The sequence below is a fragment of the Gracilinanus agilis genome, chromosome 1, assembly GCF_016433145.1.
Source record: "Gracilinanus agilis isolate LMUSP501 chromosome 1, AgileGrace, whole genome shotgun sequence".
NCBI lineage: Eukaryota > Metazoa > Chordata > Mammalia > Didelphimorphia > Didelphidae > Gracilinanus > Gracilinanus agilis.
Genome location: NC_058130.1, coordinates 446,853,169 through 446,879,306, shown reverse-complemented (window position 1 = coordinate 446,879,306; position 26,138 = coordinate 446,853,169). Strand labels below are relative to the sequence as shown.

Genomic DNA, 26,138 nt, shown 5'->3' with positions numbered 1-26,138 from the left:
ACAGTTCCTAGATTCATCATGGCCCCCTGCCTGTTCCTCCCACACACTTTCAGCTTCTTTCTGTGTATTGTCTTCCCCTGTTACATTGTGAACTTCTTGAGGGGAGGGACAGTTCAATGACTTTCTTTATATGCCCAGCACTTAACACGATGCCTGGCACACTTAAATATTTATTGATTTTTAAATCTAGCAAACATGACAAACAAAAGGCATCAATAAAGCTTAAAAAGAAAAGACACTCAAGGCTCTAGTTTAGACCTAGAATATCCCAGAATCAGTTCCACAATCTAATTAGACACATATTTATTAAACACCAATAACAACTGCCAACCAGCTGCCATCAATAGAGCCTAAGTGCTCTAGGAATAGCAGTGCTCCCAGATGATAGCTCTCCATCTAGCCTGGCCATGAAGCCATCATCATCCAGGAGTAGCCCACCATCCCTACAAATACCAACACTACAGGTAGCACAGGAAAGCCATACCTAAATTAGCAAGGCTCCTTGAGGGAGAAAATAGGAAATTGTGTATGATGGAAGAGTCAAGCCATTACCACCACTTTGGCCCCCACTTTCCTTCTGACTCTGCAGAAACACCCCAGGAGTCCTGGGAATAGCAGTACTTATTCCCTCCCCACTACACATACATCCAGATTATCAGTCCTGCTTCCAGCCTGGCATCCAGGAGGCAGCCCTTTAGAGATGTGACCTGACAAGTGCCCCCATTGCCCCTTACCTTTCGGTAGCCACAACTAATGAAGGCTTGATTTTCATTCTCAAAGTACTTGATGCTGTCAAATGGTTCAACATCAGAAACATGGTTTTGTCCATGAAAATAATGTTTAACTATGAGACCTTTCCATTTGACTTGCTGCTAAACCCTCCTTGAGAGCCAGAACTGTCTTATTTTCTCTTTGGATCCCCACTGCTTACTTAACACAGTTTTTACACAGAGTATGATCTTTGTAAATGCTTTTCCCCTCCCAATCTTACACTTATATGGAAGATGAAAGAATATTAGTGCCCTCCCCATAAATTGATGTAACTACAGACATATGACTCATATCCAGTCAGATTCTACTTATCCCACTCTTCCTCACACAAAGATAAAAAAAAAGCAAAAATAAAACAATCCCTGCCCTCAAGGAGTTTGCAATCCACTGTGCAGATGCAGCAGGAGGACCCATTTAAGTATCATACAAGAGAATGTAAGGAGGGAGAGAGTATAATGCTAGGTAACTGCTTGCTAGGGATTTGAAAGGACATGTTAGGAGATCTCTCTAGTCCTACTGAAGTCTGAGATTCTAAGTTATGTCACCCTTCAGTCAGGCCAGAGGAGTCATCCTAGGATAAAATGAAGTAGTGCAGTCAAAGCTGTACCCAGACGTGGCTGAGGCTGCAAAGAGACTTTGGGAATAAAATAGAGACATCCAAAAATCAAGTGCCTGGTCATCAGTATTTTTAGTACTAACTTTCTTTTTCTCATCCTAGAATAATCCCAGCAATAAGCTGGTGAGCACAAGCAACACGGTGACGGCATCACATATAAAGAAATTCACTTTTGTCTGCATGGCATTGTCCTTGACGGTAAGATATCTGTGTGTTTAATGGTTTACAAAGCAGAAAATGATTTTGTACATTTATAATGATACTACATCCTATAGTTTAATATTTTGTAGTAAAATAATTGACAGCTTCTTTCATTTTCTTTTTGTTTTCCTCCTACTCATCTTTGAAGAAGAGTAACTATAAGAACAGTAGACTGAATGAACGAGGAGGTCGACTTTTAGACTTTTCATGCTCATTCTCTTAAGAAAAGCAGACCTCACCTTTACCTCATGCTTCATACCATGTCCCTGATAAATACAGCTCTGTGTGTGTGTAACCAGTGCATATAAGATTAATCTGAATAGTTATTTGAATTTACAATGTATGTTTCCATTGGATTGGAACCAGTGACCATATTTGGCATAATTACAACTTTAAATCATCTAAATTCCAATACCCAGGACCACTTCATAGGCTTTTTGTTTGCTCATACCTGCAATATTATCAGTAGAGAGATCTCTTCCCCTCTACCAATGCAGCAGCCATTCTAAAACTTGGATTTTTTGAACACTGTCTAAGCTTTCCCAGGGTCACACAGCCAAAGACAGACAAAGAACCAGAGCATGCTGTTATAAATAAAAATTAATCTTGGAGACATTGTACTAAATTTATGATTATTTATTAATAAAGAGAAAGAAGAAGGTTACTAGCCTAACTACCCAAAGTCTACAGCCTCATTACTGCTTCATCAGGTCCTAGATTCCCAACAATGGGGGTGGGTGCAAAGGGGGTCCAGCTAACCATGTGGTCAGAACAGACAAATTAAGGCCAGCCAAGGGGCAAACTACCATTCAGGAAGGGATGGGAGCAAAATAGCCCAGAGTTCCTAGTTGTCCTGCCTCTTATATCTCCCATGATGTTATACCTAATTGGCTTTTGATTGAGCATTCTGGGTCATGTGTTCTGATGTCCAGAATCACGCTACGCCACCCAGTCAGTGGCCCCACAGGGGGTCTTCCACCAACCCATTTCTCAAGTCAGAGACTGCACTGTGACTCTGCACCTACCTTAATGTGCATGTGCCAGCTTTGGCTTAAATTTTTATGTTGTTTCACACAGTGGGTTTTCCTGACTTTGGACAAAGCTTTATATCCACTACACAACACTGCCACTGACTTGATAATTCCTTACTCAGATTTAAAATTAACAAAGCCCATTTTATGACTTTCCATATTCTTTTTCTAAATTTCATTGGGGTGATTTGAGTTTCTGTGGCGGAATTTTCCTGTCCTCCTGACTTGTACTTGTTCACTTGTACCAGTGCAGCTGGCCTCTCTTTCCAAATACAGAAATAGCTCATGTTACCTAGCTAGAAAAGAATGGCACACTAGACTAAAATCAGCAGATTGCATTCACAGGCTATGACACCATTTCATTGCCTGGCCTTAGATAATCATTTAACCTTTCTGTACCTTCAAGTTCTCATCTGTGAAATGAGGGTGCCATTTTTTTAATTCAAACTCAAGAATATCAAAACAAATATGATATTGAAAATATATTTTTGTCTTCAACAAAGAAATATCAAAGTGTTTTATTTAAACATTTACCAAGTATTTACTATATACAAGACATTGTATTGGACCCATAAAAGAAAAGAATGAAGAAAAAAAAATCTCCTGACCTCAGGGAGCTTTTTACTGGAGAGAAGGCTAAGAAAGGTGATATGTGTATGTGCATGTGCATATATGTGCACACAAATACACACATAACTGCATATTGCCAATTAGAATGAGGTAAGTGCATAAGAGCGGGCAAACAGAAGACAACGAGGCAAGAGAATTTGGAGGAGAAACAGACCAACGTTGGGGAGTGGGGATCAGAAATAGGCAGGGAGATTTCATTAAGGTATCACTTGAGCTGGACTTTGAAGGAAGAGAATTTCAACAAGTAAAAATGTGAAAAAGATCCTAAGGCAAACTTGGGAAATACTATTTACAAATGGATGGACTTGGGAGCAAACAGGGTGAAATTAAGGAATGTGGAATTGAGTCTCAGCTCTGAGGGAAATATAATGTTTAGATTAGACAAGGCCCTGGACTTCTTGGAGCTTACTGTCTAACACATAGATTTAAAAGATTTGAAGATATGGGTACTAGCTATTATAATAGTTCAGTCAAATAGGAATGAGATCCTGAATTAATTTTGAGAGCAGAAAAGAAAAAACGATGGGGTACCCTTGGCAGAAAAAACAGAGTTCAGTAGAGACATGGGTTTAAAGGGAAGGATAATAATGAATTTTCTTTGTAACATGTTGAGTTTAAAAAGCTTAGATTTAAGCTTGGCAGACAATTAAGTTCATAAGATATAGAAATAGAAGAGACATTGGAAGTCTTCTAGTCCAACCCCTATGTTTTGTAGATGAGGAGATTGAGTCTTAGAGAGGTTAAATACCCTTTCTAAGGTAACACATATAGTAAACTACAGAGTCAGAATGTGAACTGAGGGGTCTTTAACTCTAAATCTGGTGTTCTCTATATTATCCTAGTCCAGAAATTTAATCCAGTCCCATAGTTCATTGAGGCCCATTTATCCGAGGTCTACTTCTGAAAAAAACTCCTCATGGAAGGAGGCAAATATTATGTGGCGCCCTTCCCATAGAGCAAGAAAATATCATGGTGTCAGTTGACAATTATGATATTGCCAAGGATATCTAACTGAGCAGGCAAGCTCCTAGCTGAACTTCTGTCCTTGCCATCATCATGGGATCATCAAACATGTGTTAGGCAAGCCCTTCAAAACCTAGACCCTACATAAACAAAGTTATACCCACAATTTTGTCCCTGGGATAGAAGGGAGGGTGTGAGAAGCCAGCTTCAAGTTGCTTACTAAAATAGATGGGGCATTCTCACTGCTTAAAGTCATTTGCTCATTTGGCTTTGTTTAATGTCATTCACTCATTAGCAGTTTGTATTGGGCCCTTCCCCCATGCCTCCTTCTTCTCTCACTGACTCACATGTGTGCAATGGTGTCTTTACATATTCGAATGCTGTGTCATGGAAGAAATTTGATAGTACGTCTGAGTCAGCACCTGTTATTCCAGGTGACCTTCGCTTCTCCTATCCCCTGCTGCCTTCCCATTTTGTATTTCTGTTCCCTTCTGTAGCATTCAAAGAGAAAAAAGAACCCTATGATTATATTAAACAGTTTTTAAAAATAGCCCTCTAAAGTAAGTATTAGCAAAACATTAAAAAATCTTGAAGACATGGGATTTTTAAGAAAAAAACTAAGAACCCTTTGAAGTTCTATGCCTCAGATCTGATCTTTTGGAAGACCTGTGTTAAATGACAGGAGAGCTAGAGTTTTGTCTATGTATGCACTTTCATGATTTAGCTCCCATCAGGTCAAGTCAAGAAGCATTTAAGTGCCAGTTCTTCCAGGCACTGTACTAACAGCCCACAAAGTGAGTCTTCCAGAGCCGATAATATTTTCACTCTTGCTTTCTTCAGTCCTCATCCCAACTTCTTCCAAAAATAAACAAAATCATATTTTATAGGGAAAATACCCTGTAACATGTTTGAGTTTGAAGGGATTCTTTTTATAAATCTCAACATTCTGATAGTTCCTAGCTGGGTACTTTTTAAAAATCCAGGCCTATTGTTAACATTAATAATCAGATATGTTGTTAAGGTAGAGAAATAAACAACGTTTTAGCACAATAAGGAACTTTAGGGATTATTTGGCACCTAATATTCTGATCTTACAAATGAGGAAATTGAAGTCTGTCCTAGGATCATAAAGAAGAAAGGAATTTTTGAGATTATCTAATGTAATTCACTTCATAGGTGAGAAAATTGAAGCTTTAAGAGGCTGAGAATCTTGCCCAAGGTCATACAGTAAGCAGTTCTGGCTCAGTCCGTACTATTTCAAGAGGTTAATCCAGGCTACCCACTCTCTCCACTCCAAAATTGCTTATAAGGGTTGTAGAATGAGGGTTATGCAACCATAACACTAGTTTTCTATATGAATGGTATAATAGCAAAGCAACGCTATTCCTCCCCGTTCTTTAGCTATCCCTTGATATTGGTGCATAGTGTTAACATGTAAACCTTTAGCTCCTTTCATGCTCAGATTTTACAGGTACTGTTCTAAGTTAGCATGACCTGGATAGCCCTGAACCCTGACTTTTCTTGGAGAGCTGCCTGCTCACTTTGCTTCTTTCTGAAAGACCTTACTTATAATGGCTGACTCTTGGAGATGGGTGTGTTGTTTTCTTTTTATTTTCCTTTTGATAAGAATTTAACAAGTCTTTAAACTGCAGAGAAATAAGTCATAAGATTGAAGATAGGGGTAGGCAGGGCAAACAGTAAAATTAAGACAGACATATAAACATGAACACAGCTTATGACCTTCCCCCTGAATTGTGAAGGGAAATGGTGGCAATGATGGCATTCAGACATCATATTTACTTTTTCTCCCAACCTGTCATAAAACCATTTTCTCTTCTCTCATTCACCTTTTTGCCCTTTTTTGTTCTACTACCTTGATCACTGTTCTCCCTTGCTTCCTTTTCTAGATGAATACTATCTACTCCAAGAGCACTAGGCTTAGGAATCACTGGACTGGATATTATGGTCCAAGCCCTCTCCTTTCCTATGTGACCTGGGGAAATTAACTTAGCTTTTCTAAACCTTGATCTCTTTATCTATAAATGAAGAAAGATTAATTGACTTTTAAGGTTCCTTCTAGCTCTTCTACTCCATGATGCTGTTAATCATAATGTTCTTTGAAAGCTACTGTCCATAACCAAAATTTATTAGTAATACAAAGTGCAGCCTCTCTGCCCTAGGGAATTGCTTAAGGCATAATCCTAAAATTTTGCTAAGAATCAAAGGTAAACTCATTGACCCACAATTTTCAGACTCTTTTCTTGCCTCTTTTTAAATTGAGACAATTTATCCTTCCCTGTGGCACCTCTCCTGTTTCCCAAGACCTCTCAAAGATCACTAGCCATGACTTAGAAATTATATCTCCCAGGGACAGCTGAGTGGCTCAGTGGATTAAGAGCCAGGCCTAGAAATGAGAGATCCCAGGTTCAAATCTGGCCTTCGACACTTCCTGTGTGACACTGGGCAAGCCCCATTGCCTAGCCTTTACCACTCTTCTGCCTTAGAACCAATATTGGTTCTAAGGCAGAAAGTAAGGATTAAAAAAAATTATTATCTCCTAGTTCTTTCATTATTCAAGGATATAGTTAATTCATCTGAGAATAGTGAATTGAGAAGTATAATGTGGTAATGATTTCTTTCCTTTGCCAAATAAATAGATAATACTTACCCAGTCTCATCTTCTATAAAATATGTAAGTCAGAATATTTGTTCTATTAAAAATTTGTGGTCTTCTCTTAAAAATTCCCTTCATTTGTTAAGATTCCCATCTAAATATTTCTTACCTTCATTTAAAATCCTGCCATGTTTCTTTTATTTTTTTTAACCTTTACCTTCTGTCTTAGAATTGATACCAAGTATAGGTTCCAAGTCAGAAAAGTCTTAAAGACTAGGTAATTGGGATTAAGTCACATACCTAAGAAATGTCTGAGGCTAGGTTTGAACCCAGGCCCTCCCTGGCTCTCTATCCACTGAGCCACCAAACTACCACTATGTTTCTTAATGGTACAGGAGGAGAACCTGGGTTCGGGAAGAGTTTACCAGCAGAATGCAAACCCTAAGGCCTCAGCAAGTTGGAAAGGATTTGAGTATTCACCCCAAATGACTAGTGCCTATATTTTATGGGGACCAGACTAGGCCAATGAAGAGAAATTTTTCACTGTTTGGCCAATGAGTAACAAAATTGTTTTGGCCACAGCAACTCACAAAGACTAAAGAGGTGGTTTTTTGGAAAAAAATCACTAGACTTAGAGCCAGGAATGGCTTGGATTCAGATACTAATTCTTAAAGTTACGTGCAGTTTCATTTTGAGTTTTGCCTCTTTAAGGCCCAGTTTCCACTTCTGTAAAATGTGGATGATAATATTTGTGCTATTTACCTAACTTGGTGTTTTAAGGAAAGTGCTCCATATATTTTTTAAGAAAATAAATATACCTTCTATAAATATGGTATAATTGACTTGAAATCCATGAAGTCATATGGTCCTGTGCTTCCTAAACTTGAAATACTTTTAGAATTAAAGAAGATGTACCACCAGAGTCAAAATCCCCTCTGGAACTTGATTTCTTTCCACAGATTATATTACCATAGGTCTAATGTATCTTTAGTGTAACCTCTTTGACACTAGAAACTAAGTGTTATCAGAAACTTGGTGAAAAAAAGGCCTTGGTGCCTTCTTCCTCCCCTTCCCATAAGCGCCTACTCAGCTGGAAAAATCCACCAACTCTTGAAGGAAAAGGGCCTGAAAAGCAGACACTGTGATGCCCAGAATGCCCCCAAGACATACAGGTTGTTCTAAAATGAAAATTCTGCAAATTACATTTGATTTCATATCGAAATTGTACTTGAGTTAGTATGTAAAAGGCTAAACAACTCATTTTTACAAAAGATATTCCCACAAAAAAAATTTAAAGTTAAATGTTAAATTTCTCTTCCTCCTCAACTCTCCCTTTAATGCACTTCTCTCTTTTTTTTTTTCTTTTTAAAGGGGCGAGAAGAAAGGGAGATAGAATCTCACATGAAAACATTATCTCATCCTTAAATATGCTTCCTTAGGAAGGTTGCAATAGCATAAAGTAAAAGGAATTCAAAGAATATTCTCACAAATCTTTCCAAAAATTCCTTCTAGAAGCAGGGAAGCAATGCAAGGACGCTAGATTGTTTCCTTGCCTTCTCCCCCTAACCTCTATAGCTAATTGTACTCTTCCCACTCAACCCCCTTCATTAATGCAAATTTTCCCTGTCTGATTTAATGCCAACATTTGCAGCCTCTCTGCCCTTCTCTGACCCTGAGGTGAACTGGAAGGCTATTGATGTTGTTTGCTAGAATTAAGACTTGAAAAATAATGTTATGGTTCACAGGACATGGCCACACTTTAAACCTGCTGATGAGTATGGTGTTTTTAATATGTGTGTGTGTTTCCCTTCCTTTCCTGAAGCTTATCTTCTCAAATTTTTATTGATGCTGAGATTTGGCAGAAACAAGGACAGATTTTTATTGGTGACTTTTTTTGCCTAATTTTTTTGTCTAATTTTGCTTTTTTTCTTTACATTTATATTTATTTACTTTTAGAAAAGGGAAAAAAACTAAAAAATATTTAAAAACTAAAAAATTGAATTCATAAAAATATTTTATCAATGGCATCAATGAAATTTTAACTAAATGTCTTTAGTAGTTTTTATTAGCAATATAATATTAATCTAGACATCTATTTTTGTTTTTGAGAGAGCCATAATCAATATATGTTTATGGAGAAGTCTTACATATGTCTATCTGACTTTTCAGGACCTTATATGAGTGTTAAGAATACATTCACTTATTTCTTCCAACTCCTACATAGAAAGTATACATTAAGAACTTTTATCAGTGTATTTTTATGATTTCTCCTAACATCTGTCTTGGATATTATTTAGGGGCAAACACTATAGAGACTAATAAATGACTTTCTAAAATGAAAATTCTGGAAATGGCTTTTGATTTCTTATCTTAAAGTTCTACTTTAGTCATCATGTAAAAGGCCAAGCAACTCATTTAAAAAATATTTACAAAAGAAAATGTTGTAACATTTTAAGTTTTCCTGTCTTCCTCAAGCCTACCTTTAATGCACTTTTCTCATCTTTTTGGGTGTGGGGAAGAGGGCCACATGTCAAAAGATTTCTCTCATTCTTAAATGTTTGTTTTGGGAAGTTGGCTTTTCAAAGTGTACATACAGTAGCAAGAGGAGTAAATAGACTGACAGTAGTGACTTTGCCAGGGTCAGAGGTTCCCATTGAGGATTCATAGTATTGAAAGGTAGCCTAGGGTGTGATGACATAGTGCCAGAGAACCCAGATTGCCCTCTTCTTCCTCATCCCATCACATATAATTGAGCTTCTTTCTGACAAATAGAGCATGTTCACTGTCACTAAGAAAGGAAAGGACTGAAAAAAAGAAACCGTTCTATGGAATTCCTTTGTTCTGCTTAATAATATCTTATGGCATCAGAGACAAGTGACCCTTACTGTTTGGAGAGCTGGTTCTGTTTTTGCTAAGCATTTTACCAAAGCTTTGATCTTTCTGGACATTAGTCTTGAAATAGATGGGTGGAGAGGAAGGGAACATTCACAACATTACCCTATTTTACCACCCCACCCCCTCAAAAAGAAAACCAACAAATTAGCTGCAAGTGTTCTGGGAAAATATGTGTATATTTGTTTTTTGTTGCAAAAAAATTGGCTTATTGGAGTTTCTAAAGTAGACTTTACTGTTGCACTTGGTCTTCCATGCAGTTCCAAGCACATTAATCTCTCATGTGATCTAATAATGTTTCTGGAAGGACAACACCTACTGATCAGCACTAGAAACAGTGACTGATGAAGCAAGCTTTAGCTAACCCATCTTTTTTTTCCTTTTTTAAATCTTCCCTTTCCTTCTGCTTTACTGTTATATCTACATGGCTTCACATTAGTTAATTTATCTTAGTAGATTTTTGTAACTGGAACTTGAATTTATGCCAGGTATTTGTATTCTTAGCCAATACTACTTGGTGTGTTTTGAGGACAACAGTATTCCTCTGAGAAATGCCACAATAGAATTGTGGTATGTTTTTCATTTAATGTAGAAAAACCCTTTCTTTGATATCTCCTAGAAGCAAATAATTGCTTAACATTTTGGAAATTAGGCACATACCATTTGAAAATGCAGGCCATAGGAACAATCTAATTTCAGAAGGGCTGTTTCTAGGTTAATAAAGATGTGGGTCCTCACAAATCTCTTACACAAGTGTAAAAATAGGTTTAGAGAAAGAGGCGTTATCCGTTGTCCCATTCTGCTTTCAGATGAGAGGGTAGGTAGTAGTTTACCAGGGATCGGCAGGAACATTTCCCTGTTACTTCAAAAATAATCATATTCATTTGAAACAGCTTAAATGGTTGAAAAGACCAGCATTGTCCAGCGGGTTAATGGGTTAACGATTTTACTGAGAATGATTTTTAATTTCCTTTTCCAGTGGACACATTATATAGGTGTGTTGAAACCCAGGAAAATAAAAGAGTTCTGTGGGTGACTGGGTTGAGCTTTGCAGAGTGAGATTTCGTTGCACTAATCAGCTTTGTTTTGTAATCCATAAGACGTTGTATAGAAACAAAGGATCCAGTGTTCATGATTTCTCTTTATTTTCTTTGTTTCTGAACCTGTTCAGGTTCTCCAAAGTATTCCATGCTGTGAGTGTGTGAACTTATTTTATTTAAGTCTTTCAGAATACATACAGTTAGTCCTTGCTAGTTATAGGGTGGGCCAGGAAAATACCCATTTAGAAACAGGGGAAGATGGACTAGATATTTAACCCTAAATATAGATAGGTATTTGAGAAAGCATACAGTATAGTAAGAATAAGAAATAATGCCTCAAATTTGGGATATCACAATCTGTCAGCTTATTCTAGGGGACAGAGACTAAAGAAGGAGTGAGGAGTGGGCAAAAACTGGGGAACACAAGTAATTTATTTTGCTGCACAGAAATTTGGGGATTATTAAAGTATTCTATTTATTATTTTGTTAACCTAGGCAATTTATATTTTTTGTAAATATTTGTCCATTTTACCTAGATTACCATATTTATTGTCATATAAGTGGGTGAAATAGCTCTTAATAATTGACTTAATTTCCTTTTCATTAGAGGTAAAATCACCCTTTTCATTCATGATATGGATAATTTGGTTATCTTCTTTCTTTTTTAATTAGATTATCCAATACTTTATTTTTTTTAAAATAACACCTAGTCTTATTTATTAGCTCATTAGTTCTTTTACCTTTAATTTTATTAATTTCTCCTTTGATCTTTTGGATTTCCAATTTGGTCTTTATCTGAGGGTTTTTAATTTGTTCATTTTCTAGTTTTTTTTAGTTGCATGCCAAATTCATTAATCTCCCTATTTCTCTTTTTTGTTAATAAAGCATTCATGGATATAAATTTTCCCCCGGGTACTGCTTTGACTATATCCTATAAATTTTGATATGTTCTTTCTTCATTGTCATTCTCTTCAGTGAAATTAATCATTGTTTCTATGATTTGTTCTTTAACCCATCAGTTTTGGAGAATTAGATTATTTAATTTCCAACTAATTTTTAATTCATGCACAGAAATTTGGAATGGTTTACCTTTTCCTAATAACTTGTAAAAGGACACAGTCCTATTCCAGAGGTATATTCTAAAAGATGACTGCCTAGGTTTTAACAGCTTTAAGGAAAAAAAACTTTTCTGAAGGCACACATCTCCTTGTGCAGATAGAGAAAAAAGAATCCCACATTTATGCTCCCATCTGTCATGAAATTAGCAGTACTTAAAAAGTGATCTGAAAAATCCATTTTAACCATTCAATGGCTCTTGCTCGGCTTTCTTTTTTATTAAAAAGCTCATAAATGCATTCCAAGCTATGGCTTCTAATTACCACCTTCTTCAGTCACGGCAAAAGTAAACATCTTTAAATTGTGACATGAAATGATTGAGCAGCAGTTCTTTTCACCCCTGCTGTCTGAACACAGCTGCACATCATAAAGAATGGATATGGAGAGAAAGTGGAGGGGGAGGAGAAGAGGGCAGGGAATGGTGCCACATGAGCATAATCACCATTAATCAGGTACAGGGCTACTTTCAACACTGTTTCAACCTGTTCTAGAATCCTGCTTAAGAGACAAGCCTTAACGGATATGGCATGCAAAAATGAATTGGCTCTTACAGTGAAAAGAAGTTTCCCTTAGAGATAACGGTGAGCACATCAATACTTGTGCTTCAAAAATCCTCTCATGAATCACTTTGACTGAATCAGATGGAAGCTGGAGATTTAGGTGAAGATATTGCAACACTTTGCCCACTGAGTCCTGGGTGGAGATGGGTGGAGGGGAAAGCCTGAGTATTGTCTTCAATTTCAAGATGATTAAACATAATTAATTCTATAATCAGTTATGCTGGGCATATTTCCAAATCATATAAAAAGAGGAGTTGAGGGAAAGAATGACTGTATTCAAATAAAAGCCTACTGGTAAAACTTGTGACCTGGTGAGAGGGAGCCAGTCTCAGGGCTAGGAAGACCTGAGTTTGAGTTTGAGTTTGGTCTCTGATAAAGAGAATATTGTCTGGGAGACCCTGGGCAAGTCTTTAACTTCTCAGTGCCCCAGGCATTCAAGGGGCAACCACAGATGCTGATCAGTATTAGCAAAGGGAGTTTCCTCATCAGGAGGTCTTTTCTAGATCTTCTCTTTCCCTCTCCTCTTCCCCTTTCCCCACCAAAAAAAATGTAGAAAAATAAATTATAGTATGGACAGTTCTACCAAATAGTGTTTCTTGGATTTAGGAGTTAATTGTTGGAGGCAGGTGAATATTATTAAAATACTACACTAACTATTTTCTTGCCTGTCTTTTAAAAACTCTTTTATTGTGATGGAACACCTAGTTGTCGCTTTAAGCCTTCCTATTTGTCATCTGTTTTTTAAATGTTATTGTATAATAATGCAGTCTTTCAAATACAAAGAACATGGTAAAGCATGGTAGAGTTCACCCTTTAATAGCTGTTGGAGCCAAGATTTAAACTTCTGATTACACTGTATAATCCTTGAAGGCAAGACCATGTGCTATTTTTTTCTGTGGCATCAGGTGTGCTCTTCTGTTGAATGAGTTGAATGAATGAAGTCTCTAGTCTTCGATTAAAAAAAAACTTTGGAATTTAAACCGAAGAAACTAATTTGTCACTTTTGGTGGAAAGGAAAACATTATGGTATTTTACCATTCTTTAGATTCTATTTTGTAAATAATTTAAATACTACGTTAGTTTTCAATGTTCACTTGTACGTTTCCTTGCAAATGCTAAGCAATCCTGGTTCCAAATCTATTAGTCAACTGAGGAAATATCTCAGTCCCTAACTCCAAAGCTGAGAAACTTTTGTCTTTTTAAAATCCTGTCTTAGTATCTGTTCTAAGACTGAAGAGCAGTAAGGGCTTGGCATTGGAGTTAGAAAGTGTTTAGGTAGCAAGGAAGCATCTGAGTCCAAATCTAAACCCAGTCCTCCCAATTCCAGGCCTAGCACTATACTCACTTTATTATTTAGCTGTCCCAAAGCAGAAACACTTGAAAAAAGTACCTAGCTCTTAAAAAAGTTAGCTCTTAATAAATGCTCATTGACTGATTATTTAGCACATTGTGAAAGCAAAGCAACAATAACTGATAGTGCTTTAAGGTTCACCAAGCATTTTATGTATTTTCATTCATTTGATCAGCCTTGAGGAAAGAGATCCTAATGATACTTTTATCCCCTTTTTTTACAGATGAGGAAAACAAGACTTAGATTAAGTAATTTGCCTATAGTCATTGAGACTGACTCAGGACTCTCCTGACTCCAGGTCTAGCATTCCCATTATACCTTATATTTTTATTCCCCTTTGTCAGTTTTGGACCAGAAAGAAGGTAGTAATAACCATTATTATGAGAAAGGAGAATATCTGCTTTATGTTTGTTCATAATGTGGTTGGAGTGTGGAATAGGATGACTAGATGTTTTATTTTTTGAAGGGGAAAGAGTTCACAAGCATGTGATTGACTAAAGGATATTAAGAAACACCATACCTTTACACTATACTTTGATAGAGTATAGAACTCATTAAATTGTTTTATTCGAAGTTACTCATTAATTCAGTCTTACTATATAAAAGGCCCTGTACCAACAGGCACCTAAGAAGGGATTCAGAAATGAATGACAAAGTCCATGCCCTCAAGAATTTTATAGTCTTATAGCAGAGATAAGAAATGTAAGCCAATAACTTCTAAAAGGTCTTTCACTTTTTATATCCATTATTCTACCACTCCCAGGATCATAATGATCTCTTTCATGTGTGTCTGAGCAGTTTTCTCAATTTTGTCATTTAACAGATGATGAGAAAAATGCTAATTATATTGACCAATGGGCCGAAAAAAAAGATTTATATTCTAAATAACCTCGGTAAATTGGAAGGGAAAATCAAACAGAGTAAAGTTCAGAATAAATACGTGCAGATTCACATATATACTACAATTCACATAAATGTATTTAAAGGAAACATATATGTATATATATGAATATATATGAGTGAAATAGATCTACAGGTCATAGTAGACATAAAAAACACATATGACACTGAGATGCATAAAGAGGAATATAATGTGCAGAGACTTATCTAGAACTAGAAGGGACCTTAGAAACAACCTGGTCTAACCCCTTCACTTTACAGATAAGGAAACTGAAGACAAGAGATAACTTGTGCAAATTCCCATAGATAGTAAGCAGAAGAGCCAGGATTCACACACCCCCCCCAAAAAAAACAGCATATTTTCCAATATGCCACACTCTCTCTACGTTAGCCATATTTCTTCTCAGGGGCAATGCTTCATCCCGAATTCCACAATGCAACTTTCTGTTAAGATTTTCCAATATATACCTAGAGCCTAGGTCATATTTGGAATAACACCATTGCAAATAGAAAAAAAAATCATGTAAGAAGAGATCATGCCAAGTCAGAAGAGAGCTGAGGTTTTAGAGCCATGGAAAAATAATGAGGGAGATGTTGATTGGAGTTCAGAAAATAGGACTCAAGAAAGTCTGAAGGATTTGGGTCTATTTAGGTCAAAGTAAATACTGATAGAAGCCTTGAGAAAGACTTGTCTCATCATAAATTGTTTTTGAAAAGTAGAGTGACCAGATTGTCACTGAGAAAAAATAAGAAATAAATTTTAATTGCAGAACAAGGCAGTTAAAACAGGCATAAAGAAGAATTTCTTGACAGTAAAGATTATTGGAATCAGTTGTTAAAGAAAACTATAGAAATTCCTTCCTTGATGGTTTTGAAAACAACAGGAAGGATTCATACCTGTATGATAAAGGTCATAACATACTTGATGATAGGGATAAAGGAATAGATCATAGAACTGAAATTTCGTTGGCAGAGGGAAATCCCAGGTGAGAAAACTGCTTCTACCAATGCAGATAAGCACATTTCTTATTCTTTTTAGTCTTTTCAATCTTTTTTTTTTAGGAATTAGTTTTTTGGGGGAGAGAGAGAGAGAAGAAAAATTAAAATTGCAGCTTCAGAAAGGGTAACAAACAGAGAGTGTATTTGGAAGTTAATCTCTATTTTAGAAAAATATACCTATCTTTCTCCTTCTATGAAATTTCAGCCAATTGTCAAATTCTTCAAATGCTATTCTAATGAACTAAGGCCATAGGAAGCCCACAGCCAAATGCTAGAAACGAACTCTTCCCTCTGAAGTATGACCTCTGTGGCTACCACCTTTCCACACACTCCCTCAAACCCTAAAAATAAATCAGAGATGCACAACTACCTTTGAACTGGCAGTAGGACTACTTGTGTGCTAAGGTATTTATAGTGCAGTTATTCCAAATATAACCTTTGGCTCTGGACCATCTCTTCTTGTGTGAAAGCCCAAGAAGCTCTTGGAGGGCACCACCAACAGATAAAAGTTTTTATCCTTTTGCAGTGCTCTGCATGGTACCAGTGTTTCTTCATTACAAACTGCTTTTCTATGATTCATCTTTCTCCTTATGCAGTCCCTATTTTTTTTAACCTATACCTTCTGTCTTAGAGTAAATACTGTGTATTGATTCTGAGGCAGAGGATGGTGAGGTCTAGGCAATGGGAGTTAATTTGCCCAGAGTCATACAGCTAGGAAGTGTCTGAGACCAGAGTTGAACCCAGGACCTCCATCTCTAGGTGTGGCTCAATCTACTGAGCCACCTTAGCTATACCCTCATTTTTCTCCTTCGGAACAGAGTGGAGAGGGAAGGGAAGACCCTTGTGGGAAGCAATCAGAAATATCAGGTGATCTTCTAGCTCTTCCTGTCCTAAGCCTTTTCTTTACCACTTACTCAGCTCAATTCCTTTGTCCAGGAAACCAAGAGAGTGGCCACCATACCAGGCCTGAAAGGACATTGGTTTCCTTGATTATATTGGTCTAGGGCCGGACAGTTTCATTTTTTATTTTCAATTAAGCTAAGGTTGGAATTTTTTAAGTGGAACTTTCCTAGGAAACAAGAGGAAACAAAAACAAAAAAAATTGGAAAGCATTGAAATAAATGAGTTTAGAGAGCATGAGATTCTTAAACTAGGTTAAGTAGAATCTAGCCCCAGGTTGACTTGGCTAGCACAGCTCTATGAGACACTCAGTCTCCAGTCCCATTCCTCATGCTGTCCAAGGAACCTTTGTGGAAAAAGGTTCTTCTCCAACTCTCTTGCTAAGTTACTCCACTAAACTTTAGCCTCTTTTGACCTTAAGAGTCACAATGCTTCTGGAACTATGAGTCACTCCTGTCCCCAGATTAAGTCCTTTTCAATTCTTGACCTGTTTTTCTCTGTCTAGACCTATTTGCCTAAAATATACTCATTAGCTACTTGTTAAGATTAGTCAAAGCATTGGTCCTTCCCCTATTATTTTAGGATAATAGGTGCTGTCATTCTTATACTTTGTCTTCATAAAGACAAAAGGAAATTAATGTCCCATTTCAAAGACCATACCCCCTTTTGGACCTCCCACTAAGTTCCTGTTCCCATTCTCAGTCTGTCAAACACTTCTGGTTCTTGGTTACTAAGTGATCTCAGCCCTATGTGGCTTAAACTTTCCTAGTTCATGTTACCAGCTCAACCAACTTCCCCTAGATTCTCATTCAGGTTTCTCCATCTACACTTCTTCCAGGTCCTCCATTAAAAAGTGGCATCTCCTGAATCCTGCCATTTTATGTTTATAATTGAAAAATCTTTACAAATATGGTAATAATTCCTCATAATTTCTACTAAAAAGAAAAGAAAGACATGTTCCTCCCACACTGACTAAAATGGAATGATTCTGCATCTTTTTAAACCTTTACCTTCTGTCTTGGAATTAGTACTATCTGTCTCCCAAGGAAGAAGAGCAATAAGGGGTGGGTGACTGGGGCTAAGTGCCTAGGATCACACAATTGGGAAGTGTCTGTAGTCATATTTGAACCCAGATTCACCCAACTTTAGTCCTGGTACTCTATTATTCATTGTGCTACCTAGCTGCCCCTACATTTTTTTATTTAAAAAATGGTAATCAATTTAGCATATAAGGATTTTTTCATAATTCAGTTCTTTGTGTTGGATTATATAATATTATAAGTTAGTGATGACAGATTTACAATTTAATAACAATGAGTCATTAAAACCACCTGCTGTCAGGACAATATTTATCTTATTTCTTTTGTATATGTAACATGAAGCATCTTAAGCCCAATGCCTGGATTGTTTTCTATTTCATTTACATCACAGATCTTTATATCCTGTTTTATCAGATCATAGATTTAAAGTTGGTAGAGACCTTAGAGGTCATCTATTGTAGCTGACTCAGACCCAGTTTACAAATGAGGAAACTGAGGGTTGGTGTGTTTTGACCAGTGTTACATAGGTGCCAAGTAACAAAGCTAATTCGTATGACTATCCACTTAAAATTAATTAATCAATTAAAATATATTTATATTTAAATTAATACAAAAAATATCCATTGACTGGCCTGAGAATTTTCTATTCCTAACTTCATCCTAATGCTCCAAGCTCTGCCCAAGTATTCTACCAAAGTGATCTACCAAATCTAGATTAATGAGCAATAGAAACCCCTATCAAACAGAGACTGGTGAGGTCCAGCCTTCTTTTCAGAAGTCAGAAGTTCAGGTCATAACTGTGACCCAGCCTTCCCTTCTGTGTTGCTGACCCCAGCTGTAAGCCTTGGTTTTTATTCAGCTCTCTTTAGAGCCAAATACTAGTGTCCATTGTACTAGAGCAACCATTTGTCAGAGAACAAGGATGTGTTTGAGGATTTGGGTTGTTGCCCTTATGAGGTAAAGAGTACTGCCTCATTGTTTCATATTAGCCAGTGTAAGAAAATGATTCTCTTGTGCCTGGAGGGAAAAGAATAGATTCCATATTTTCAGCATTGGTGTCCAAAGGTTTGGGTTGGGAAACCAGTAACACTAGCATTTATTTGGTCTCTAAATCACTAGATACTAGTTTAAGCCAAAAAGAAATGGAAAGTGGAGCCTGTGAAATGTTGAGTGTCAAAACTGTTATCATGGTATTTCAGGAGAGACTGGTCCTCTAAGGAACTTCCAATTCGTTAGCAAGCCTAGTGGGGCAGCAGTCACCCTCAAAACCTGTCTAAAGCAGAATAGGCAGCCATAACCAGATTTTGGAGTAGATAGACTGTCACAGTCAAGAAATAAAGTAACTAGCTAACCAGCAGTTGGAGCCTCTAGCCCTCCATAGCTGATTCTAATTGTGGAAGGGGCTTTTCTGGGGATATAAGTAAAGCAGGCTATGTTTCAAATCCGTAGAATCCACTGGCTTCACCATGGAGCCAAGGATGCCTGCAGCCTGTGGATAGGGTTCCCCCTGCTGCCTGAAAAGTTTTGTTCTTTGACTCGGTGTTTGTTATACATATAGGTTACACAAATTCCTTCATTCCACAGACATTTATTAAGGGATTATCTTGTGCCAGGTGCTATGCTAAAAACAAAAATCTCTGCCTAGACTACCTCGGAGAGCCTACCTAGGGGGAATGGGGGGGAACATCTAAATATAAAATGTCTAAGATTACTGGTTTGGGAGTCAGAGGATTTGTTGCATCCATCAATAATTGCCTCTGTGACCTTGGGCAAGGCACTTAACATCCCTGGGACTCAGTTTCCTTATCTTTAAAATGAGAGGGTTGGACTTGGACTCAGTGACCTTCTGGCTCTAAATCGATGATCCTTTGATGCTAAGTGCAAAGTAATCTCTGGGGACTGGGTGGGAAGGACACTAGGTGCTGTGAGAAGTCAGACTAGGCTTCACATAAGAAGTGGCAACAGTGCTGAATCTTGGAGAAAACTAGGAATTGTCCAGGGCAAAATTGAAGGAGTACCACTGAAGCATGAAGTCTGTTGGGGTATGAAAATATTCATTGATAATCCATCACATGCAGAGATTAGGATGGAGATGAAGGGACTGCACACCCAAAACCCCCCAAAACATGACTAACAGTCATCTTTCCACAGGAATAGCTTCAGAGAGGAATTTCCCATTTTTGCTCACTTCTACATCTTATTGTCGTTGACCCTGCAGCAGAGTCCTCAACTCTTGTCCCCACTAACATAGGATATGATTGTGGTTGTGATTTTTGGCTTCTCAATTCCCTAACTGGAACTCCAAATATGTATTTTTCCCACAGAAACAATAGAAAATTATAGGATAGGTCATACTGTACTATAGCCATATTATGGATTAAGTTGGCTTCTTCAAGCTGGTTTGGCAACCATTAATAAAACTGTTTCTAGTGTCAAACATGCTACTTCTGAATGAGCACATTCTGCTCAGAAACTGGAGACTGCCTCTCTTCTATCAGAATTTAGAGAAGCTCTGGGCAAAAGGGATTTTATAAAAATAATAATCCTCCAAAGATGACACATCAACTCTACTTTCTAGATAATTCAAGCAAAGAGAGTGCTTTGGTTGAGGGAGGAGGGCAGGGTAAATGATGGAAATTATAAGAATTACAAAGAATCTCTCTTTCTTAGGGAATTAAAGGGATCAGAACACATTTTGACTGAAGGCATATAGGCAGGATTTTGCTTCCCAGTTTTGTGCTCCAGCTTAATTCTGCAAAGCAGCATCTCCCCAAAATACCACATTCTTCAAATGAAGAATAAAGTGGTTAAAGGACCAAGGCCCCTTTCAGCCAAGTCCCTGGTAGCTCTTTATCAGTCAGAGTTCTTTATTCCCTACCTCCATAGCCTCTTAGTGGGATTTTGGTGCCTTAATCCATCTTCTCAAAGGGGGAGACAAGTGTGATAAATTAACTCTGTTTTCTTTCAAAAAGACGCCAACCTTCCAAATGCCTTTCCCCAAATAGTAATTTTCCTCTCAGAATATACTCATTGCTATTTTCATATCTACCCTGGACCACAAACACACTGGCTCTCACCCAGATCCCACATTCACTGCTTTCATTCCAAGGGTTATGGGTGGTTGTTAGCAGCAACAGAAAGTAAGACCTGCAAAAGAGTAGGAACCATAGGCTATTATTTATCTTTATTTTTGCGTTATTATTTTTCTGCATGATGCAATGGATAGAGTCCCAGACTTGGAGTCAGAAAGACCTAAGTTCACATCTGGTCTCAGATAGTAGCTGCATGACTTTGGGCATTTAATCTCTGACTCAGTTTCTTTATCTCTAAACTGAGACTAATAATAGCACCTACCTTCCAGAGTTGTTGCTAGAATCAAATGAAATGTAGAGATTAGGAGAGGGATGATGAAAGATGAGAACATTGCACATCTATTGCACATAATAAATAAGAGGAAAATATTAGCTATTTCTGCCTTGGAACCAATAATGAGTATTGATTCTAAAACAGAAGGTAAAGATTTAAAATTTTAAAAGAAAAAAAATTAGTAGAGGCGGAGTTTTTATCTTAATTTGTAACTCCAAAGCTTAACACGGTACATTAAGCACCTAGAAAGTACTTCATAAATACTTGTTGACTGACTAATAGTATGTATTTCCACCCACAACAGGCTTTGTGAGGACAGCTCACTTCATTTACCGATCTTGATTATTCTCTGTAATTGCAAAGACCATGATAAATTTGCCAAAAGTATAATCATCCCTACATACAATGTGTTAAAATCCCTTTTTCAGCTACAGCTAAGCATGTGTCTGAATTCTGTTCCCGCTTGTGGTGATGAATAGTACAAAGTCATCTCCCTGTTCCCACCCTGTCCAGCCAAAAACACATATTTTGCGAGCTGTCTGGCAGTGGGGTTGAGGTGCCATAAAATTCGAGATGTAGCTCACTCTAAGCTGCTGAAACATCTGGGCAGCCTGGTAAAGCTGCATCCTCTTATCCAGTCCAACCAATGGCACATTAGCAAGATGCCTGACATCCCATTGAAAGTGTAGCTCCCTTGAGAACCTCAGGATTCTAGAATTTTTTAGGTAACTAAAGCCTGTCGCTTATTTGCAGATATTTCTAATTGCCTACATATTTTTTTTTCTGTTTTTAACTTTTCTCAAATATGTATAAAGACATTTGACCTTTTAGGATGTAGAACCTAGGTCTGGATGGTATGTGTTTTAGTGGCTTACTAATAACATGAATTTGATGCCTGCATTCCATATTCCTTTTTGTTTGGCTTTTAATTAATTATATGTTCTATTAAAATTTCCAGCTATCTCTCTTCCTTCTTCCCCTCCCCACTCTAGAGAAGGCAGCAATTGACAAAAGGATAGATATATAATTCTTCAAACAATATTTCTGTTATTGTTCATGTCGTTCTCTTGGTTCCACTCATTTTACTCTTTATGATTTCATGTAGGTCTTTGTTTTTCCAAAATTAACCTGTTTGTCATTTCTTATGGCTCAATAGTATTCCATCACAATCATATGCCACAACTTGTTTAGCCATTCTCCAACTGATGGGCATCCAATAATGCTCTATAAATTCCCCTTATTACATGGTTCATAATCTACCCAGCGTTGGATAGAAGAGGTCAGATCTTGTGCTCTAACATAACCAATATTTAATAAATAATGATTGTTCACTAGAGTTGGGGGAGCAGAGGACAAAATCTAGACCTGTTATTCTTTACTGTAAGGAACTCCTAGTGAAGAAAGACCTCCCACTAGGCAGATGGGCACCTATTCTGAAACCTAATCTTAGAGAATTACCTGGGACACTAAAAGGTTTAGTAATAAACCTAGAGTCGCACAACCAACAAGAATTCATCCAGGTCCTCCTGACTGTAAGACCAGCTCTCTTTTCCCTATACCAGGCTGCTCCCATTTATATAGTGCTTTAATGTTTACCTAGAAATAGCATGGCATTATAGAGTGCTGAATCTGTTCCCAAAAGTGGGCTCAGTCCCTGCCTCTAACACAGTGTAGCTAGGGGACCCTTGAAAAGAACTCTGGGCAATAGTCTAAGACCAGAAGTTGCAGAGAAAATGCTCACCTGCATGAATAGAGGCAATTTTCTCATTTCATTAAAGAAATCAGAGTTCCTGGCACCACCTTTTTAACTGAACATTTCCAGATTGTTTTTCTTATTTGATAACTCTGAGGTAAGTAGTATAAATAACACAGTTATCCTTTATTCATGGAGAAACTAAGGTTTTTAAAGGTGAAGGGATTTTCCCAGTCACCCAGCTAGTAAGCATCAGTGTCAAGATCTGAACACCTCTCTGGACTATAGAGCCAGTACCCTTTTCCACTATGACAAGCTCTTTGGTAACAAAAACATTTATAATGTATTTATACATTTACATTGTGTTTATACATGTATATACATTTATACAAATGTATAAATACATTAAAAATGCATTTATAATGTAACATAACATAGATGAAAACCATGCATATACACATTCCCAGATGGGGTTGTACATGGAATTTGCTATATTTAAATTGCTTAGAAAACTTTATTTTATCGTATTATGGTTACTAATAAATAGGATATAGAGCATAATATTTCATAATTAACTTAGCATCATCTTGATAGCAGCTCATACTTTGTATATGAAAAAAAGCAATCCTTAACTGAGTATAATAAAGTCAGTAAATGTAGCTGTTTAAAAAATGGACACTAAGGGGGCAGCTGGGTAGCTCAGTGGAGTGAGAGTCAGGCCTAGAGACAGGAGGTCCTAGATTCAAACCGGACCTCAGCCACTTACCAGCTGTGTGACCCTGGGCAAGTCACTTGACCCCCATTGCCCACCCTTACCAATCTTCCACCTATGAGACAATACACCGAAGTACAAGGGTTTAAAAAAAAATTCAAAAAAAAATGGACACTGAGCAGTCCCCTAAAGAAATACAAATTTTGTTGTAAACCCCAATTCTTATTACAGGCATTTTAAAGTCAAAACACTGTTGGTCCTTAGGAAAAACACCACAACTCTCAAAGAGAATTCATTTGTTTGTACTGTCTTTTGATGGTCAGTTTCTAATGAGATAACAAGACAACAATCCTGCCATTTGGGTTTTAGAAAATCTAATGTTGCCACAGTTCCGAGGACTGAAATGTATTCATTGTCAACGGTTGATTAAATTTATATTCTAGATTGGAAAATGTTAATGTCATTGGGTCCTAGCAGCATTTGAAGAATGCAGAGTTGTCCTACTATTAGCTTCTGAGGCATTTCTCCTCCTGGGGCTCAAATCAGGCAGTCAGTAAATATTTACTAAGCACCTACTATGTCCTAGACACTAAGCTTAGATAGGATAACCGCCGTTTTGCTTTTTGCTGAGGAAATTAAAGCTTGCCTGAGCACTGTTTAATGAGACTGGTTTTCTCACAGTTTCCTGGGATGTTACATTTTAATTTTTTCCCCTTACACATGGTTTCTGTTTATTTCCATGCTCTTGTATGTAAGTAGGGCATAGTCTAATCAGAATTCAGAAGTCATTTCAACTTGGTAAGCATTTATTAATCTATTAGTCATAAGGTACTGTGCTGGGCATTGTAGGGAATCAAAACATGAATAAAACAAATATTATATTGTAAAATGAGTGGTAGGGATGAGCCTAACTCAGAGCCTCAAAAATCTTATTTCACACCATGCTTCTGACATATAGTACACCTGTGATCTGGGCAAATTATTAAACTTCTCTAAGACAGGACTTCTTAGCCTGGGATCCACAGTTCTCTAAGAAGTTCGAAGACAGATTTCAGGATTTCTGAGAACTTAGATGGGGAAAAAAATCATATTTTTAAATAACTAGCCACCAAGTGAAATTTATAATTTCTTTCCATTTTTTAAAGAACATTATTCTGTGATGAGATCCACAGGCTTCATTGAACTTTCACAGGAGACCAGAATGCACAAAAAAGTTAAAAAACCTCTGCTCTAAAACTATAAGTTGCAGAGAAGGAAGGTGACAAGCATTTATTAAGCACATACTATGTACTAAATACTGTGCTAAATCCTAAGGATCCAAGACAAGGCAAAAAAGTAGTCTCTCCTCTCAAGGAACTCACAGTCTAATGAAGGAACCACATGTGAACAAAATACACACTGAATGCATAAAGGATAAATTGGAAATGATCTCAGAGAAAAAGTCCTAAGATTAAGGAGAAATGGGAAATGCTTCTTGAAGAAAGTAGAACTTTGGTAGAACTTTAAAGGAACCCAGGGAAGCTAAAAGGTAGAAACAAAGAGGGAGAGAGTTCTAAGCACAGAGGATAGTCAGTTCATCAGGAGATGGAGTATTGTGTTTGAGGATCAGAGTCCAGTGTCACTGGTCCTCAGAGCATGTCTGAATAAGCTAGGTGTAAGAAAACTGAAAAATAAGAAGGGTCTGGGTTATGAAGGACTCCAAAAAGCCAGGTAGAGGATTTTATCTGGATCTTGGAAGTAACAGAGAGCCACTGGAGTCGATTTAATAAGGGATAGTCAGACTTGTGTTTTAGGAAAATCAGTTGGACAGCTGAGTAAAGGATGGACTGGAGTAGAGAGACATTTGAGGCAGGAAGCCCAAGCAGCAGGTTATTACAAATAGGCTGAGTGTGAGATGATAAGGGCTCACCCAGTGATTCCCAAAGTGGGCGCCACCACCCCCTGGTGGGTGCTGCAGCGATCCAGGGGGTAGTGATGGCCACAGGTGCATTTATCTTTCCTATTAATTGCTATTAAATTTTTTAAAAACTAATTTCCAAGGCACTAAGTAATATTTTTCTGGAAAGGGGGTGGTAGGCCAAAAAAGTTTGGAAACCACTGGATCACACCAAGTGCAGAGGCAATGTCAGAGGAGAGAAGGCAGCATGTGTGGGAGATGTTAAGAAGATAGAATTAACAGAGCTAGGATTTAGTTCAGATATGGTGGGGGGGAGGGTTGAGAGTGAGTAACTGAGGATGAAACTTCCTTTAGCAGAAAGAATTTCCTCACCCAGAAGTTCCCCTTAGTAATGAAATCAAAGGCCTACTACCTAGCCTTAATATATTTAAACCAGTACTCTGTTGGCAGGTTGTCACAACTTGTAAGAGTCTATCTTTTGTGGTCTAATGGAGTTTTGCAGGGTTTTTTAAAGAATATTTTTCCCCAATTAAATGCAAAAACAATTTAACATTCATTTTCTTTAAAATTTTGAGTTCTAAATTCTTACTGTTCTTCCCACCCTCCCTCCTTCAACCCCTCTTATCCCTCTCCCTCCCTAAGACATGAAATAATCTGATAGATTTTACATGTACAATCATGTAAAACATTTCTCCTGATTTAAAAAAATGTTTTCAATAGGGTTTTTCTGTTAAGTTTTCACACACACACACACACACACACACACACACACACACACACAATCATGTATTCTCTGGGAGTTCTTAAAAATGAGAAACGAAAGTTTTTTTGGTAACTGCAAAACTT

The 26,138-nt window shown here is 37.4% G+C and overlaps 1 protein-coding gene across 1 annotated transcript in view; it reads left to right on the top strand.

The window, feature by feature from the left end:
* The window catches only part of ANKH (ANKH inorganic pyrophosphate transport regulator), a 189,479-nt gene that overhangs the window by 151,939 nt on the left and 11,402 nt on the right, over positions 1-26,138 (top strand). Inside the window, exon 9 of the mRNA XM_044681999.1 lies at positions 1,490-1,585. Within this exon, the coding sequence (XP_044537934.1) occupies positions 1,490-1,585 (96 nt within the window). The remainder of the gene's footprint in view (positions 1-1,489; positions 1,586-26,138) is intronic.